At 34.9% G+C, this 18,059-nt stretch overlaps 2 protein-coding genes across 2 annotated transcripts; both read left to right on the top strand.

The window, feature by feature from the left end:
- Positions 1–5,905: 5,905 nt before the first annotated feature.
- On the top strand, positions 5,906–11,121 carry LOC120419837 (endocuticle structural glycoprotein ABD-4-like). The gene is made up of 3 exons (XM_039582673.2): positions 5,906–6,154; positions 6,232–6,426; positions 10,681–11,121. Exons 1-3 carry the CDS (start codon positions 6,143–6,145, stop codon positions 10,873–10,875), a joined length of 402 nt encoding a protein of 133 aa, XP_039438607.1. The 5' UTR covers positions 5,906–6,142; the 3' UTR covers positions 10,876–11,121.
- Positions 11,122–11,273: 152 nt separating this feature from the next.
- LOC120419831 (cuticle protein CP14.6-like) lies at positions 11,274–12,270 on the top strand. The gene is made up of 2 exons (XM_052707520.1): positions 11,274–11,748; positions 11,944–12,270. Exons 1-2 carry the CDS (start codon positions 11,716–11,718, stop codon positions 12,136–12,138), a joined length of 228 nt encoding a protein of 75 aa, XP_052563480.1. The 5' UTR covers positions 11,274–11,715; the 3' UTR covers positions 12,139–12,270.
- The last annotated feature ends 5,789 nt before the right edge of the window (positions 12,271–18,059 follow it).

Here is an 18,059-nt window from a genome sequence, read left to right as displayed (position 1 = left end):
GCAGCGGTGGCCGGTTCTTGGCCAGGTATCGGTCTTTACGATCGAGCCGATTAACTTTATTGTTGTGCTGGCGCCAGATGAGCGAAAAAGGGTGAAGTTCAGGTTTGTGCCACTTTGTTGATAAGTTCAATATCGGTAATAATCGGCGTTGTTTGCAGAAATGATGCGCTTGATGTGCCTTTAGTGGTTGACAGTATAGTTTATTGGAGGTTAATACTTTGCTCAGATATGCCATAGTTTCTACAAGATTTAAAACGTGAAAAAAATTGTTCCAAAACAATTGAGATTCTCATTTGCGACGGTCCAAATCCGGACAGCCCACCAGTGCTACCCCCTGAAATCAAAGAAACGCATTGAGAGAGTCTAATAGTTCTCAGGTAACTTTATAAAAGGACGTAACCTTGGGCCGTTTGAAATATTTTCAAATACCTCAGTGTTATCCGATTCATAGCTATTCTCGGATTAAGGATCTCCATTAAATTTGAAACAACTTTCCCAAAGACAAGAGTTTTTATATTTTTTTCAGTAAGGTTTTTGAAAATGATATTTTTAAGGAATCATCCCTAGGGGGCTAACAATCTTTTGAGAAATTTGAAAATAAACTCGATTTTTAAATGCAAAATAAAATTTGCAATCGAAACTACTTTTTTAAATGAGATGATCAGTTTCCAGTTATTATCATTTTCAGGCTATGTTTATGGAAAAAAAAATGGGGTAACTTGACTTGCCACCCTGCCAATATTTTTTACGCTTTGATTTTTCAGAATTTTTCAACGATGGATATCAAAAATCCAAGAATGTAAGCTTGTTGTATACATGTTTGTGAATATTTGGTGAAAGTTTGATGCAATTTGGATGATTTTTTGGAAAACTGAGTGGTCCATAAACAACGTAGTTTTGAAAAATAGAGTATTTTGCTTTTGTAACGCAAGTTTCCCGTTATGAACCTAACAATATGGGTATCAAAATTCATGATTTTGAAGCACCAACTCAAAACTGGTCTTTAGGAATTCTTTAATGGCCACTGGCCAACCCGGAACCGGTTCCGGAGAATTCCGGGGAACCTACGGAGTGGTCAATACTTTATCAAACAAAAACCAGCCAAACAGGATTCAAATTACAGCGCATCCAAAATCATTTTCATTTATGATCACCAGAACCGATATTGGACCGACCTGGCCACTTTGGAACCGGTTCCAGGTACCCCAGCGGAACTCGGAATATGGCCAACCACGCAGTTATTCCAGAATTATTTTTGTTCAAGCAATATGGGTGTCAAAGTTCACCATTTTTAACAAGGAGATCATTCATATTGTCCAAAATCATTTTTGGACCGACCTGGCCACTTTGGAACCGGTTCCAAGTACCCCAGCGGAACTCTGAATATGGCCAACCACGCAGTTATTCCAGAATTATTTTTGTTCAAGCAATATGGGTGTCAAAGTTCACCATTTTTAACAAGGATATCATTTATATTGTCCAAAATCATTTTTGGACCGACCTGGCCACTTTGGAACCGGTTCCAGGTACCCCAGTGGAACTCGGAATATGGCCAACCACGCAGTTATTCCAGAATTATTTTTGTTCAAGCAATATGGGTGTCAAAGTTCACCATTTTTAACAAGGAGATCATTCATATTGTCCAAAATCATTTTTGGACCGACCTGGCCACTTTGGAACCGGTTCCAAGTACCCCAGCGGAACTCTATCGTTATCGTTATTCCGATAATTCTATCGGCGATAATTTTATCTACAATAACTTATGTTTAATATATTTCTTAAATTGACTAAAATCTACCAAATTATGTTGAATGTTCAAGCTTTCTCATGGTAATTTTTTTTTGATAATATGGTAAGTTTCAAAGTATAAAAACTAAAAAAATCGCAAAATACCATATTTTTTTAGAAAGTACTCAAATATTTATAATTTGCATTATGGGTATCAAACGATTCGAAATTTTACATGTATTTCCACTTTTTTAGAGTTTTTTTAATGACATACTGAAACATCCACAAAATACCGTATTTTCTCGAAAATACTCAAATTTTTATAATTCGCAATATGGGTATCAACCGATTCGAAATTGTGCATGCATTATAACTGCATTAGGGTTTTTTTTTTAATGAAATACTTAAATTTTCACAAGATACTGTAGGTTCTCAAAAATACTCAAATACTGTTTTAGAGTTTTTTGAATGAAATACAAAATTTATTACAAAATACCATATTTTCTCATAATACTAAAAATTTAAAAATTTGCAATATGAGTATCAAACGATTCAAAATTTTGCATGTATTTTAACTGTTTTAGAGTTTTTTGAATGAAATACTCAATTTTTTTACAAAATACTGTATTTTCTCAAAATTACTAAAAAAAATAGAATTCGCAATATGGGTATCAAACGATTCAAAATGTTGCATGTATTTTTACTGTTTTAGAGTTTTTTGAATGAAATATTTAAATTTTCACAAGATACTGTATGTTCTCAAAAATACTCAAATTTTTATAATTCGCAATATGGGTTTCAAACGATTCAAAATTTTACCTGATTTTTCATTAAAAAAAACTCTCAAACAGTTAAAATACATGCAAAACTTCGAATCGTTTGATACCCATATAGCGAATTATAAAAATTTGAGTATTTTCGATAAAATACGGTATTTTGTGAAAATTTTAGTATTTCATTCAAAAAACTCTAAAACAGTTAAAATACATGCAAAATTTAGAATCGTATGATACCAATATCGCGAATTATAAAAATTTGAGTACTTTCAAGAAAATTAGGTATTTTGTGAAAGTTTTAGTTTTTAATTCAAACAACTTTTGATCAATAGTTCTAATTTTTTAATCGGAGATATCTTGAAAAAAAGATCCGATTTTCAATGTAGAATAAAAATAAACTCTAGCAAGACCTGTTTAGAGATACTAATTGGGGAAAACGGATTCTAAAATATTATGAATTTTCAAACTGTTAAATCAAAAATGCTATTTATTCCAAAGATGAACCAACTGAGCACGCTCTTTACACATTCGGTAGCGACATTTGGCAGTGCCCATACGTTAGAATTGTTGGCCACCCTTTCACTTGCCGGCAATAATTCATGACGTTCTAGGGGCTCATTTTTTGTTTCGATCTTTCCATCTAACCGTCCCCCCCACACACAAACGAAACCATTCCGCGAAAGGTTAATGATATCGCGATGCTGCTGAGTACATCCAACTAGGAGGCAGAGCTGTGATGCAGAACTCTAAACGGATGGACATCACCGGGCTTGGCGTGATGGTAAACGAACCGCCAAATGCTAATTGATATGACAGAAGACATTACCGAAGCTACCGCTCGTACTCCGGGTTCGGAATTAGCATACCCAAAGCTTCTGTAGTAGAACTTAAAGTGTTCTTCAGAACACTAGGAGAGGAGGTTGCGGGAGGGTAGGGTTTGCAAATTGATTTATGTTCATCGAATAAGTTAATTCATTCACCCGCGGGACAGTTTACGACACATGCTGAGTAACGAGCGGAATCGTTTAGCATAATTTGTACAAGTCAATTGTGACTTGAGGTGGCTTCTGCTGCTGCTGGGTAGTAGAATGTGCCACCAGGCAGTCGCGCGATATCGATCTAATCGTGAGTCATTTGGAAGAAGATCTGCTGAACACGGAATTTATTCATGTTGATATGCTTTTGTCGTGTCGATCCGTTTAACCTACTTAAATGCAACGAGGTACGGTTTGTGTGGTTGTGGCCTAGTGTCACACTAAACTGTATGGATGAGACAAATTAGCCTCTTAGAATGTTACATTTGGAAAGTGTGGTGTTTTTACGAAGGACATCCGGTTCTTTTATTACGACTTAATTCAACCTGAGATATGATACAGGCATCCCACATATTCGGAACACTTTTGTGATAATTTGTCAACAGCATGCCAAATGCATCTTTTCTGTCGACCCTACTATTTTTAGGATCTTTATTTGGACATTCTCTTGCTATTTCACTAGTAAAAGTAGTACTTTTAAAACATAAAGCTGCATCTCAAGACTGTTTCATTCAGAGCAGCACTGCCTTCGAATTGCATGTTCCATAATTGTGGGATGTTATTGTGCCTCCCACAATTGTGGAACACCTGAATTTAACTGATTTTTTTCACAAAAAAAGTTATTTGACCATTCATAAAACAAAACTAAGCTCGAATTTCGTTGGTTGCAGTGCGTGAAGTCATTATTTTGTAAAAATTATGTGCTTCTGGAGAGAACCAAAGTTTGTTTACATCCGGAAGAAAAAAATGTTCTGAATTTGTGGATTTGAAAGGTCAATGTTTTTCTTCAAAAACTTGATATAAAAGTTAAAATTTGCTATTGTTCGATGCAGCATTCGAATGATCGCAAGAAAAACTTTCTAATGAAGATAAAAGCGAATCATTTAGTTCAATTATCGATTTGATATGATTTTTTGAACATTGGTCGATCTGCAAACTGTTCCGAATATGCGGGATGACTGTACTTACAAAATAACATGGGCATGTGAATTTTGGAAAATCTTTGTCTTGAGAAGGGAATTCCTAGTCGATTTTGAAGCTTCCGTAAAGTTTCAGAAAAACTTTTATCTTCTTAATCTTTACAGTATCAAGAATTCAAGCTAACCTAACAACTCACCCAATCCAAAGTCAAAAAGTTCATGGCTCCACGCCATTCTTATCAAACTGTTTAGCAAAAGTCATGTACTGTCCAGAACGGACGGTTAGCAAACGATTCACGATCAATCATCTTTACACATGCCACCACTGTAGGTAAGCTGACGGCAACTATAAACATAGCCACCACCATTTAACGGCATCTTTGCCTTACTCACAGAATCACTTCAAAATGTCATCTTCTGTCTTGAGATGGCTGCGATGAGCTACACCACTAATAAAATTCACAGTTGAAATTATATGTTTTTGTGAAAATGCAGCTTAGTTATTTACCGAAAAGTACAATTTGTTTTGCATGTTTTCAATTTTAGATTTTTTAACTTTTGGGTTCAATACATTTGCTTCAAAATTTCAAATTTATTATCACAGTGCCGTCGTTGTCTCAACCGAAATCTGCTCAGGAAAACGGCAATTACGACCGGACGTCACCTACCCCTTCGGAGCGAAGCTTTTAACTCGCGTAAAATGTGAGTGAGTGAGCTTTCGGGGGGTGAGCGAGTATTGGTACGTGGTACACGTGCTATGAGCTTCACCTAGTCTCTGGGGCCAGCCCGGTTCATGTTGATGATCTTTCCACGCTAGACTGTTTCAGGTTAAATGCGATATGTTTAGAGATTTGAGAGTTAAGTCAAATTACGTTTTAGGATATGATGGGATATGATGGGATGTGATTAAGAATACAAATTGAAGTCTGTTGATCTATCGGTCATGATGTCAGAAAAAAATCATCTATGGAATCATGGAATCATCTTAAGCAACCAGGCGCATCCACGGTTATCTATGGGGTAGCAAAAATAAGAGGGTGCGCATGGTTGCTTAACATGATTCTATAGGATTTTTACCGTAATCTACAATTTTATTTATTGGCAGGGGATTTACTAAAATTCAATTCAGTCGATTGAAGCGTTTTCAGGAATCTCAAATCTATCGTACCTTGGCGAAATTGAAGCTGACATCCACTTAAAAATATCGAGTCTTATCTCGGACTAATTTTGAACCAGTCTACCCCTCACTCCTCCCGCGTGTGCAACGAGCTTTGGCGTGGCTTAGTCTACTCATCTTCGCGTCGCAGTATAGTAGAAGCACCGCAAGAAAGTTCAAGTAAGTGTACACATAAATTTCGTTGTACGATTACCAGTTCTTGGAGGAGTAGGGGTAGTAGTGCTCGCCTGAGAGTGAGAGATGATACTATACCAGCTCAGCATGCTCAATTCGGGTGGCGGTGAATCCTCCGGACCTGGGTCCTCTTCACTTGGGTCCGGACCGGCTGCAGGGCAGGATTTGCATATAAATATCTCATACACGTGCGGACACTTCCAGTAGTAGGAGGGTAGTTGTAGCGTGTAATACGAGTGTCCACCACCCGAAGGCGGACCCGTCTCATCAGCTAACAGTGTGATAATTGTGAAACTTAAAGTGATAACAGGTGGAAATTAGAACAAAAGCACAATGAAAGTGATAGTAAGTGAATTTTGCGTCAAATTAAATGGAAAAATCATCTAAACAGAGTGCAATTTCCTTAAAAATTTCTCACTTAGATTGTGATAAGTGCGTTGCTGGTGTGTGTTTATGGTGCGCCGCAAGGGTTCGATCCGGAACCGATACCGATCATTCGGCAGGAGCAGGAGGTCAACCCGGATGGGACGTACCGCTGGAACTATGAAACCGGAAATGGAATCGTAGCGGAGGAGCAGGGCTTTCTGAAGAATGCCGGTTCGGAGCAGGAAGCACAGGTTAGAAAATTGTGATATGCTGTGATCAAACTGCTCATACAAACTAGATTTGTAAACAAAATCTTTTTCTTAACGGTACACATCAAGCAGAGCTTTTGCTCCAAGATTATTGTTACAAACATTTTAGTATCTTCAAAACTAAGGGAACTATCGATAGAATGTTTGATTCTTCCTCTAAAGTACCGTTTCAAAAACAATTTACAACATAGCTTGTTTATTTGTACAATCATATTGTTGAAGGATTGAATACGCAAGTTAGACAATTTTGGAATAAGAAGATAACAACTTCTTTAGATGCTGTGTGCCCATAAGCGAAATGTTCCTATTTAATATTATTGCAATCTCCTAAATGAACAATACAAAATAATTATCAATGTTATCAATTTGATTGATTTCAAAACCAAATACAGATTTTTTTATATTCTTCTAAATTTGATTTATTGTCATATTATTCACACATACAAAAACAATTAATTGCATATTTGCATGTTTAAAAAAAATCTAAACTATTTTTGTTTTACCTGCTTTTTGAAATCATTCTTCAATTGAATTTTAAATCCCTTCTATTCTATCTAATTTTAACTGCTGATTTAAAAAAAACAGCCTTGGTACACAATTTTTACCACAAAATCGTGAAATAAATAAAAATAAATAAATAAAAAATTAAAATTATCGTCAAAAAAATAAAAAAGAGAAGGCATTTAAAATTCAATATATTTTATTGAATTTGTGATTTAGCTATTTTTTTCCTCAATTGACATGAATATAATAGTAGTTTATGCAACAAGTTGCAAAAATAGGATTTTTTCAGCACGAGTCGTACATTTATCCAACGAGGTTCACCGAGTTGGATAAATACGAAGAGTGCTGAAAAAATCAAGTTTTGCAACGAGTTCCATACAACATTTTTTTGCAATTCCGAAAAACACCCATTGAGTGAAATTTTAAGTCAAATTTTCTTGTATTTTGTCAATAAATCGTTTAAATCAAAAAAATGTTGAAAAGTGTTACTTTTCGAAACAAGTGCTGAAAAGTTCAACTTTTCAGCACCAATTTCAGTGCTGAAAAGTAGAACTTTTCAGCATTTATTTTGAAAAGTGTTGCTATTCGATTCTGTTATTTTTGATACAGAAAAGTAGGCTATTTCGTCGTTCAAGAATGACAGGTAAAGTAAGTAGTTTCACGATGGAATTGCAAAATTTTTATTTTTGAGCTCAGTAGATAAGGATTCATAATTACAGTTTCTCAGATTTACAGGTTTTATAATATTCCTATAATTTTATTTGAATAAAACGTAATGAAAACAAAAAAACTTTTCTAAGGTTATGGGATTTAAATGATTTCCCTTTATAAGAATACACTGTTTTTATGTTGAACTGAAACGACATTTTACTGACACCTTCATATTTCATTAAATCTTCAAACAAATATACCTCGTTCAAATTTTTTTCAGAAAGATTGTTTCATGTTTGAAATACTGAATAAAAATTATTTATTGATAAAATAAACAAAATAGTTTAAAATAAACAAATGCCTTTAGACAAGCCTCTTTTTTAAAAAAATCGCCAAAAATCTATTTTTCAACCGATTTTGATCTTTAACACCTAAACGCCCAAGCTAGAGAAAAAGGGGGAGTTTATATAGAAACTACTGCTTTTTCTCGAGCTTGGGAGTTTAGGTGTTAAAAAGCATTGGAAAAAGAACTCTTATTTTTTAAAAATTTTGGGGTTGGATGTTTACCTATTTGATGTGACTTTGCCAATATTTTAAAAAATGCCATTGTCATTGGCCTTAAGGTCAACTTTCGCTGTGTTTTTACTTACATTTCCTATATTTTAAGTAAAAAGAAGTATGCAGTAATTTTTGTATTATTCCGTATTCGCGCATTCTTTACAATAAAAATGATATAGGTGCCATTCTATACCAGAAAATGTGAAAAACAAGCCAAAAATTGTAAAAGTGACTGTAAAAACATGAAAAATTAGGTAGGCAAAATGTAATGATAGGAGGTGGTTGAATAGGCTTAAAACTACCAAAAACAAACATAAACTAAGCAAGATAAATACAAATATAAATACTATAAATTAACAAGAAAAAATATAAAACAAGAGAATTAATGTTTTTTGTAGAACAAAAGTTGATTAAAATGACCTCCTAAACACGGGAAAAATATTTTTTTTGAAAAAAATAATGCGATAATAAAAAATTTCAAAAAATGTTTGTCAAAATTTACGATTGATAGAGGTTTCTAGAGTTTAGGGAGGAGCAAAAATACCTGTTTTTAATACAGCGATTCCACGTCAAACCAGCAGGATCCAGATCAAAAGTGCTCCGATTTGGCTCAAATTTGACATGGGAGCTACAATAATTAGACGTATTTTTTGTTTGGCGATTAGGGTCTTATTCGAACTATTTCAGCTGAAAATTTTTTTTAATGATTTTTCAGGATGTTCTGCGTAACATATCCAAAAATGGTGAATTCTGAAATTTGATTCTGATATTTTGATAATAAAAACCAGGGGACTCAAAATTTTCAAATTATATAATAAAATTGCTAGTGCTGCTACATTCATGATGTTTTGAAGGATTTTGTGATATTATTGGTGATTTCTTATAATTTTGCATGGCTTCATAATTCAAAAATGTATTCCCATCACCATCCGAATAAAAAAATCTATGTTTTTTTTTATTACCATTTATCTTTTGTGAATCATATGCAAATTAGAACTTTGAAAATGGTTTGTCAAAATTAAATGAGGGATGTAAGCTTCTCAACGAATTTCAACACCTTTTGTCATGATTGATTGTAGTAAATCACACTCAATAGCTCAAGTACCTCCAACCAACCAAAATCCAAACTCCCACACGTTTGGTTCACAACCATTTTTCAAGCAGGGGACATCGCCGAGAGGCTGTCATTTGAACTCTCCCGTGACCCCTAGTCACAGTGCTCGTGGCACATTAGAAGGAAAAAAAAACGATGACGCTCTCAAGGTGACACGGTTGCTGGCAGATTCCAGGTCACGACCCTCCAAACCAAGCCAGCCCCGAGCGACCTAGGTGGAGCAGATCAATGAATCAACGCCGTCGCGGAGGTTTTGAAGCGTACTCGATCAACTTTCGCAACGTGTCGTCCTCGCACAGTCACAAAAGAAGGCGGAGGATGCACCCTGCAAGATGAATTATTAAACTTACCTTCACCGTGGACAGGTCTGGCCCCAAACGCAAGAACCCGGGGCCAAGAAAGGCCATCAGTACCACACCGTACAAGATCGAATCACTGAGCTTGGTCGGCTGGACCGGATCGATTGCAAAAGAAATGTTTATTCACTGTTTAGCCTTTAGGAGTTGCTGTGTTCAAGTCCAGCGCTACCAGCAGCAGCAGGTTCTGGGTTAAAGTGCGTCGTCGTTGACGGAGCTGAAAATGTGAGTGTAATTAATTGTTGATAGAGTTCAACCCGCAGCACGGCGGCGACCAAGTGAACTCATGTGCGAAACGAGTTTTTACGAGCAGCGTTCTGGCCTTTTGTAGCAAGACGGCACCGTCTTCGTCATGGGTCAAGCAGAGACTTGGCAGACTTGTCTGCGTTTCTGCGTTTCTGCGGAATGTCGTACACGCTCGTAAAATGTTGATCAGTGACTAGGCAAAAGCAAAGAGGTGCGGAAAAAACGTCATCTAAATTTCATCTGGAGTGTAGTCAGGAGGTATTACCGCATGTTTGGTATAACCCTTGAACTCAAAGTAAAGGTTAAACTGGTTAGAAAAGCGATAAATTAGTCCATATTTAGCGAGCGACAAACACGTTGCAACAAAGTTTTTTTTAAGGAGGTATTAGATTATGACAAACAAACAAACTCGCATTTTTTGACAGTTTGCCTGCTTTGTTTGTTTGCCTGTATTTGTTTGCAGAAACGTCAGCCTGCATAAATTTTGTATTGTTTGGAAGTTAAAACAAACAAAAACAAAAGCTTGCTGGTTTGACAAACTGTCAAACACGAAAAAGTGTGAGTTTACGTGTTTCTCATAGTCTAATACCTCCTTTAGCCAATATTTGATAGCGATAGCATCGATTTTCATCTAGATAAACGTATAAGCCAACTTAATTTGCTTTTGAAAAAAAAAACGGGAATACTTTTTTAGGATCAAAAATGATGAAATCGGTCTGCTTAAAAGTTGCGACAAACTTGTTTTAATCCAAGAAGCTTCGATTTTACAAAATATGCTTTTCAATAAACTCCTTTTCCCGTTCTCAGGTCGCCCAGGGCGAGTACTCGTACACGGCGCCCGACGGCCAGCTGATCCGGGTGCAGTACATCGCCGACGAGAACGGCTTCCAGCCCATCGGCGACCATCTTCCCACGCCGCCCCCGATCCCGCCGGCAATCCAGCGCGCGCTCGAGTATCTGGCCGCGCACCCACCCAGCGACGACCCCTCGCGGAGGTTCTAGAAGGAGGAGTCGAAGCCATTAGCCCACCGTCACGAGTTGTGTCCTATATTTTGTGCTGTTTTTAGATGTTTTTTTTTTTTTCTATATTTTATGTCTTGTTTTGTGCTATTAAAGATTTCAACCTTTTCACTGCAAATTTTAAGGTATCAACGCTGCAGATCTTGTTTGCTCTGTAGGCGTCAGAGTATTGTGAGTTTTGTTCCAAAAAGCTGCGATAATAAAAAAAAGCGAGTTTAAATTCTTTAAGCGTATTGACTTTGACTCCGGCAAATCTTGGATAATCTATCAGCTTATTACTAGAGGATGAATCCAGGCTGTTTTCACCTCCTTTTTACAAGCTTCACAGTACATGGCGTATAAAAAATATGTAACCTGAGAAGAGATTTGAGGTTATCTAAAAGACCCCAAAACATGCATACTTCGATGGTTGAACATTTGGACAATTTGGTTGGATTTGCATATAAATATCTCACGTACACGTACGAGTGCTTACAGTCGTAGTAAAATATTTGTTAGGTGCATATTGCCGTAGGAAGCACCGGGCAAGTCTTATCAGCTAACGGCTGGAATATTGTGCAACTTTAAGTAGAAGCAAGTGTTAAGTAGAAAAGAGCGCAATGAACGTGAAAGTAGGTGTTGGACCTTTCATTGATCAAAGTTGAACCATTTTTCAATAACATAGCAATTTCTACAACTTTTCAGATTCTGATTCTGGGTGCATTATTAGTTGGTGTCTGTGGTGCATCAATTATCCAGCAAGAGCAGGAGCAGAACCCAGACGGATCGTACCGGTACAGTTACGAAACCAGCAACGGGATCAAAGTTAAGGAGGAGCGTGTTATGGAGAATGCCGGTACGGATCAGGAGAAAATGGTCAGTATTTGCAATTTAAAACAAACTATACAAAGTCAGTTAAAATTATATTGTTTTGTATTTTATGAATATTTTACCTAAATATCAAAATCATGGAACAAAAAATAGCTCTTAAAGACACATTAAAAGCAAGGCAAAAATACTGAAAAATACAGATAGTTTCTAATTAATTCATTTTCGCATTTTTTAACACAGGTTGTGAAGGGTGAGTACAGTTACGTTGGGCCAGAAGGGAAGGTGTACACGGTGGAATATATTGCGGACGAGAATGGCTTTCAACCTTCCGGAAGCCACATTCCCACGGCACCACCGATACCATTGCTGAAGAAGCGATCCCTAGAATATCCCGCCAGCTACACACAGGGTGCCAGTCTTTCACGGATCTCCTAGAATTGATCGAAGCCATACTGTTATTTGTGTCTTATTTCGTGTTCATATATTTAATATATAATACAAATGTTAACATTTCAACCTTTTTTAATTCGCTGTGAAGAAATTATTGGTTAGTGCGTCCATCCCGGGAATTCCAGGGAAAAAAACCCGAGATTTTTCCAAAACCGGGAATTCCCGAATCCCGGTATTGTTAATATTTTTCCCGGGAATTCCCGAAATTGAAGAAAAATTAAATTTAAGTCTGGAAATTCAGATTTGGTTGTGGAAATAAATTAACAGTTGAATACTTAGAAATAAATTATAATTCTATAGTATTAAATTTTGTGTTCAGCATATATCAGAATAAATTTGGCTTATTAGGGAAAAATTGTAAAAAATATTAGTTTACAGATCCGCAAAATGCTTATAGTTTTAAATATTTTCTATTTATTAAATATATATATTTCAAAAAGACTGGGTAAAAAACAATAGAACACCGATTTCCGAATTTATTGCTTTAAAATCTTTTGTACCCAAAGATAATTTATAAATTTTGTTTTTAATTAAACATGAAATTCTTAACTTCAAAGTTATTTTTTAAGCTTTTCTAGTCATGTCATATATAAAAATAAAAAAAATATGTATAAGTGACTTATTTATTTTGAATCACATTGGATTCAAAATTGTGGTTCATTTAAAATGCAACGCACAACAAAGATCAAAACAAAAACAATTTTTAATTCTCTTAACGTGAAGACTTCCATCATTGTCATGATTTTTCGTTCAAAGATATAAATTTTGCGTCGCTTTCAATTTTTTGACAAAATTCCTTCTACAAGTTGTTCAGAATAGTGCCCTACACATGCTGATTCCTTTTGGTAACGATTATCCCATTCCTTGTGAAGTTATGGAAATCGTCATTAATCAATGATTGCCAACTAGGACGTCAATGACTGTGCCACAAAATTATATAAATTTTGAAGCACAATTGGTTCAGATCAAAAATTCTTTCAGTGGCTTCAAGAAGGCAACAACCGGCACACGCTGATTCCTTTTGGTGCTGAAATTCGTTAATTTGAATTTGATACAGAATATTTTATAGTGATGATCAATTTTCTTCGAAAATGATCAACGGCTTCACCTTAAGCCATCAAAAAACGGCTGTTCTTGTTTATATTGAAGTGTAGATTTTCACCAATTAATAGTATTGAGCTAAATATATGATTTTAAGCTTGAAAAACATACCAGATATAATAAAAAAATCCCTGGATCCCGGGAATTCCCGGAATTCAAACAATATTTTTCCCGTTTCCCGGGAAATTTTAAACCCGTTAAAATTGGACGCCCTATTATTGCTCTTAGAATATTGAGATTCTACTTGCGATACAAATATATAAAAAGAAATCGAAAATTGAGTTTAAATCCAACAAGCTCCATGACTTTGTCTTAAGCGCAGCTTGAGCTATCCCTTGAGGCGCCAACACCCCTCCAGTTCGAAGATCTCAGCCGAGAGCGACCTTCTTGAAATGCCAATTTCATGCTCGAATCCTCCCTCTGGCGACATGTACGGTTGATTATCAGGCCTCTACCCGCACTGGAAAGTGATGAAACGTGCACCTTGTTTAACGTGAAAGCTCAACCCACTGTCAATGGCCTGGCGGCAGGTGGCACCTGTTGGGCCCCGCCAAAAGCAGGGTGAGCCCAGGGCGTTGCTAATTGGATGATCGTGACCTGTCAGGGCTGGTTTGGGATGAAGAGCATCAACTTGCAATTCGTGGGAGTTCCTGAGAAGGTCACAAGCGACTTTACAGAAAAGTCTCTTGAAAGTCAAGTTAGCAATCGATGAACTAATTGGCTTAAGAGTTTATGCTCTGTGCTAAATGAGTTTATGTCAAAAAGGGCCATTGGTCACGCATTCTTACCCGAATGATAAAGAAACCAGCAAGCTCAGGTGCCTTCCGTTAGCAACCAGCCCAGGAACCTCCTCCTGATTGATTTCGACCATAAAGGCTACCCATAAATAACACATCAATAAAAATGTTAATACCAAGGTAAGTCGCTCCATCAAAACCATATGCCAACACCGTGGCCGCGTCAAGATCCGGATCGATTCTGGCGCTACCAACGTAGAAAATCAATAGAATTCCAAAACTGCTGGCGCCACGCATCGCCATCCGACACCTCCAATCATTACAGAGATATTTGAAATTCTCCGCTTACGGAAGTGTCCAAATTAGACGTCATACCAACGCATTTGCTCTCCAAATATCAGAAAGATTTGTCACCCAGCATCAAACAGTCGAAGCCGGAGCTTAGAAGTTGACACGGTTCCGCCAGAATGAATGGACTGTGTGGAGAAGACACCCTGAATCGCTAATGAGTTTCATCATTCATAACTTTAGCGATTGGTGAACGGAAAGAAAATTCTGATTTTTTTTTTAGAAATTTAAAATTAAATTTTAAAATTTAAAAATAACAAAATGCCTCGCTTCGCATTATAAAATGTCATGAATTTCATAAAAGCTTCAATATTTTTTTTCCGTGCTTAAAAACCAGACGATCCTGTTCTGGCTACTTTTGTGGAGTTGTAGGAATCGTACCGCGGTGAAATATAGTAAGACGTATTTTCAGAAATGCGAAATTAATGCTAACACGAGCTGAGGCAGAACGCTGTTGTTAGGCGCAATCGGTTGCTCTTTGTTGACCCGAAGCCGAAATTTATGTGAGCCGGGATGTTGGAAACAGTGTTCGATTTGTTTGCAGAAGTTTTCTTAGGGAAAAGTATTGTTTTTAATTCTTAAATGTTGAAACGAGTTAAATTTTGGCAGAAATTTTATTGATTGAAAAATACTTTTTTTCCCTTCGTAAGGTTTACTACTTTATCGTTCAGTTCGAAATGAATAATAGTAGAACCATTTCCAAACAGATTTTTATTTCAAAAATGAATTTCAATCGATTAGAAGAAGGGGTTCCCGTGGTCAGAATGAGCTCAAATTTGAAATTAAGCCTGGTGATGGGAAAATATTGAATTTATTTAATTTAAAATAAAAAATTCCGATTAAATTTAACCAAAAAAGTAAGAAGTTGAGAATCGGATACTAGAATTTTGATGCCGGATTTTAGGTATAGCAATGAAAATAAGGTCTGGATCTACTATTTGAAACACAGAAAAAAAGTTTAATTTGGAATGTTGAAAATTTGGTAGGTTAAATATTACCTCTTTTTTTGAGTAATATTGCATGAAAAAATATGTAAAAATATAAACCTGATGATATTCATCAAAAACTGATGAAAATTTATAATTTTCTGAAGTAAAATTAATCATTATTTTTACACAAGAGCTGTTACCATTTCCTGATAAATATAATTATCATTTTTTTCTGTGTAGTTAATCTAAATTCCTTTCTAATGAGTCTAAAAGTTTGAAGATCTGGCAATCCTGTTTCTAGTCATGACCACTGATATTGATTTAATTTTTTATGCTCAATATTAGTTAGACTAAATTGGCTTCATACCGAAACCATGTTTTCTGCGCTCTAGATAGAGTCCATTGATTTAAGTATTGAAAGTTTCAGAAGTATGTTAAGTACCTACAATATTTATAATATTCAAAAATTTTAATGTATTTAAAGCATTCAATGCATTCACAGTATTCAAAGAATATAAAGTATTTGAAGTATTTTGAGTATTATAAGTTTTGAAACTATTTATAGTATTTAGAGTATTTAAAGTCTTTAAGGATTTAAAATATTTGAAGTATTTAAAGTGTTTAAAGTATTTGAAGTATTCAAAGTATTTGAAGTATTTAAAGTATTTAAAGTATTTAAAGTATTTAAAGTATTTAAAGTATTTAAAGTATTTAAAGTATTTAAAGTATTTAAAGTATTTAAAGTATTTAAAGTATTTAAAGTATTTAAAGTATTTAAAGTATTTAAAGTATTTAAAGTATTTAAAGTATTTAAAGTATTTAAAGTATTTAAAGTATTTAAAGTATTTAAAGTATTTAAAGTATTTAAAGTATTTGAAGTATTTTAAGTATTTTAAGTATTTAAAGTATTTAAAGTATTTAAAGTATTTAAAGTATTTAAAGTATCTAAAGTATTTAAAGTATTTAAAGTATTTAAAGTATTTAAAGTATTTAAAGTATTTAAAGTATTTAAAGTATTTAAAGTATTTAAAGTATTTAAAGTATTTAAAGTATTGAAAGTATTTAAAGTATTTAAAGTATTTAAAGTATTTAAAGTATTTAAAGTATTTAAAGTATTTAAAGTATTTAAAGTATTTAAAGTATTTAAAGTATTTAAAGTATTTAAAGTATTTAAAGTATTTAAAGTATTTAAAGTATTTAAAGTATTTAATGTATTTAAAGTATTTAAAGTATTTAAAGTATTTAAAGTATTTAAAGTATTTAAAGTATTTAAAGTATTTAAAGTATTTAAAGTATTTAAAGTATTTAAAGTATTTAAAGTATTTAAAGTATTTAAAGTATTTCAAGGATTTTAAGTATTTATAGGATTTTAAGTATTTAAAAAATTTAAAGTATTTTAAGTATTTTAAGTATTAAACTTGTGAAGAATATTGAGCTTAGTTTGCTATTCATCTGCATTGACTATTTCTTATTCCTGATTTTCTTTTCTTCTTTTCCTCTCCCTATCATCTGTCTCTTTTTTGTCATTGTGAGGGGATCATCGAACCATCCGCATTGACATACTATCTTTTAATTTTTCTGCCCTTCTTCATATTTTCACTGTCTTTTTCACACTTACTACCAGTCTTTGAGAGGGGATACTGAGCTCGATTTGCTCTCCATCCGCATTGACCTTTCCTCATCTATTTCTCTTTTCTTCAGTAGTTAGAATCAAAGCCGGGGATTTGGAAGGGAGCATCAGGGCAGTGGACAGTATGCTGTAATGGCGGAGACTGGATGTGGATAGTGGAAGACCAGAACTACACACTAAAAAATTTAGAATATTACATTTGACGTAATCTTTGATAAAACCTATTATTAAATCATGTAAACGTATTATCAATGTAATATTGGGTTTATTTTGACGTAAATCAATGAAATTCCCATTGGTATTCTTTTTCATCGCGCGAAACCCAACATTACATCAATAGTAGTCTAATTTTACGCCTTATCTGATGCACATAATTGGAGCGTCAAATTTAATGTAATGTTACATCAAATAACACCCGATTTCACGCACCTTGGCCGCTACACGTTTGTCAGAATGAGGAAACGTCAAAACGTCAGCCAGGTTTAACGTCGCTGAGAAAATAATGTTTGTCCAGATTTTGTTCAATTTTTCCTCCTTACTGATCGGAATCTGCTACAGTTTTGGATAAAAGCAATCACATTTCCGATAGAGGTAAGTTTAATCTTTCTTAAGGTGATATTGTTTGTCATTTTCCGTGTTGTTTTTGTTTAGGTAGCGGACTTCATGGAACGTGAGGCAAAATACGGTTCAAGCCGCTTCTATGTAGCTGAGATGTTCCCGGAGTGAACTGAACCGGCCATCTTCAGCGGGATGGCAAACACGGAACAAATTGCATGCCGGAAGATTGCTGGTGGAACAACAAAGGCTGTGAGGATAGTGGAGCAATTTCGGTGAAAATCGTAGAAAAGCTACAAGGAAGACAATTTTGGACCATGAGTGAAAATTTAGTGATTAATTATGAAGTGATGCAATAAAAACGTATTGATTTTTAAACAAATATATAAACATGTTTTATGTCGTCCAATAAGAATGGTATGATCCCAATTAGAATATTTTGCCACCAAAATTACGATTAATGTAATTTTACACGACCATCGATATTGATTGAGTCGTGTAACATTACGTTTAATTTGACCCAGCTTTACGTGTAATTTGATGCTCCAGTTATGTGCATCTAATTTGACCCAAAATTACACGTTTTTTTCGTAGTGTGTACGTCAC

This window comes from Culex pipiens, chromosome 2 (assembly GCF_016801865.2).
Source record: "Culex pipiens pallens isolate TS chromosome 2, TS_CPP_V2, whole genome shotgun sequence".
NCBI classification, from domain to species: Eukaryota; Metazoa; Arthropoda; class Insecta; order Diptera; family Culicidae; genus Culex; species Culex pipiens.
This window is presented reverse-complemented; position numbering and strand designations above follow the sequence as displayed.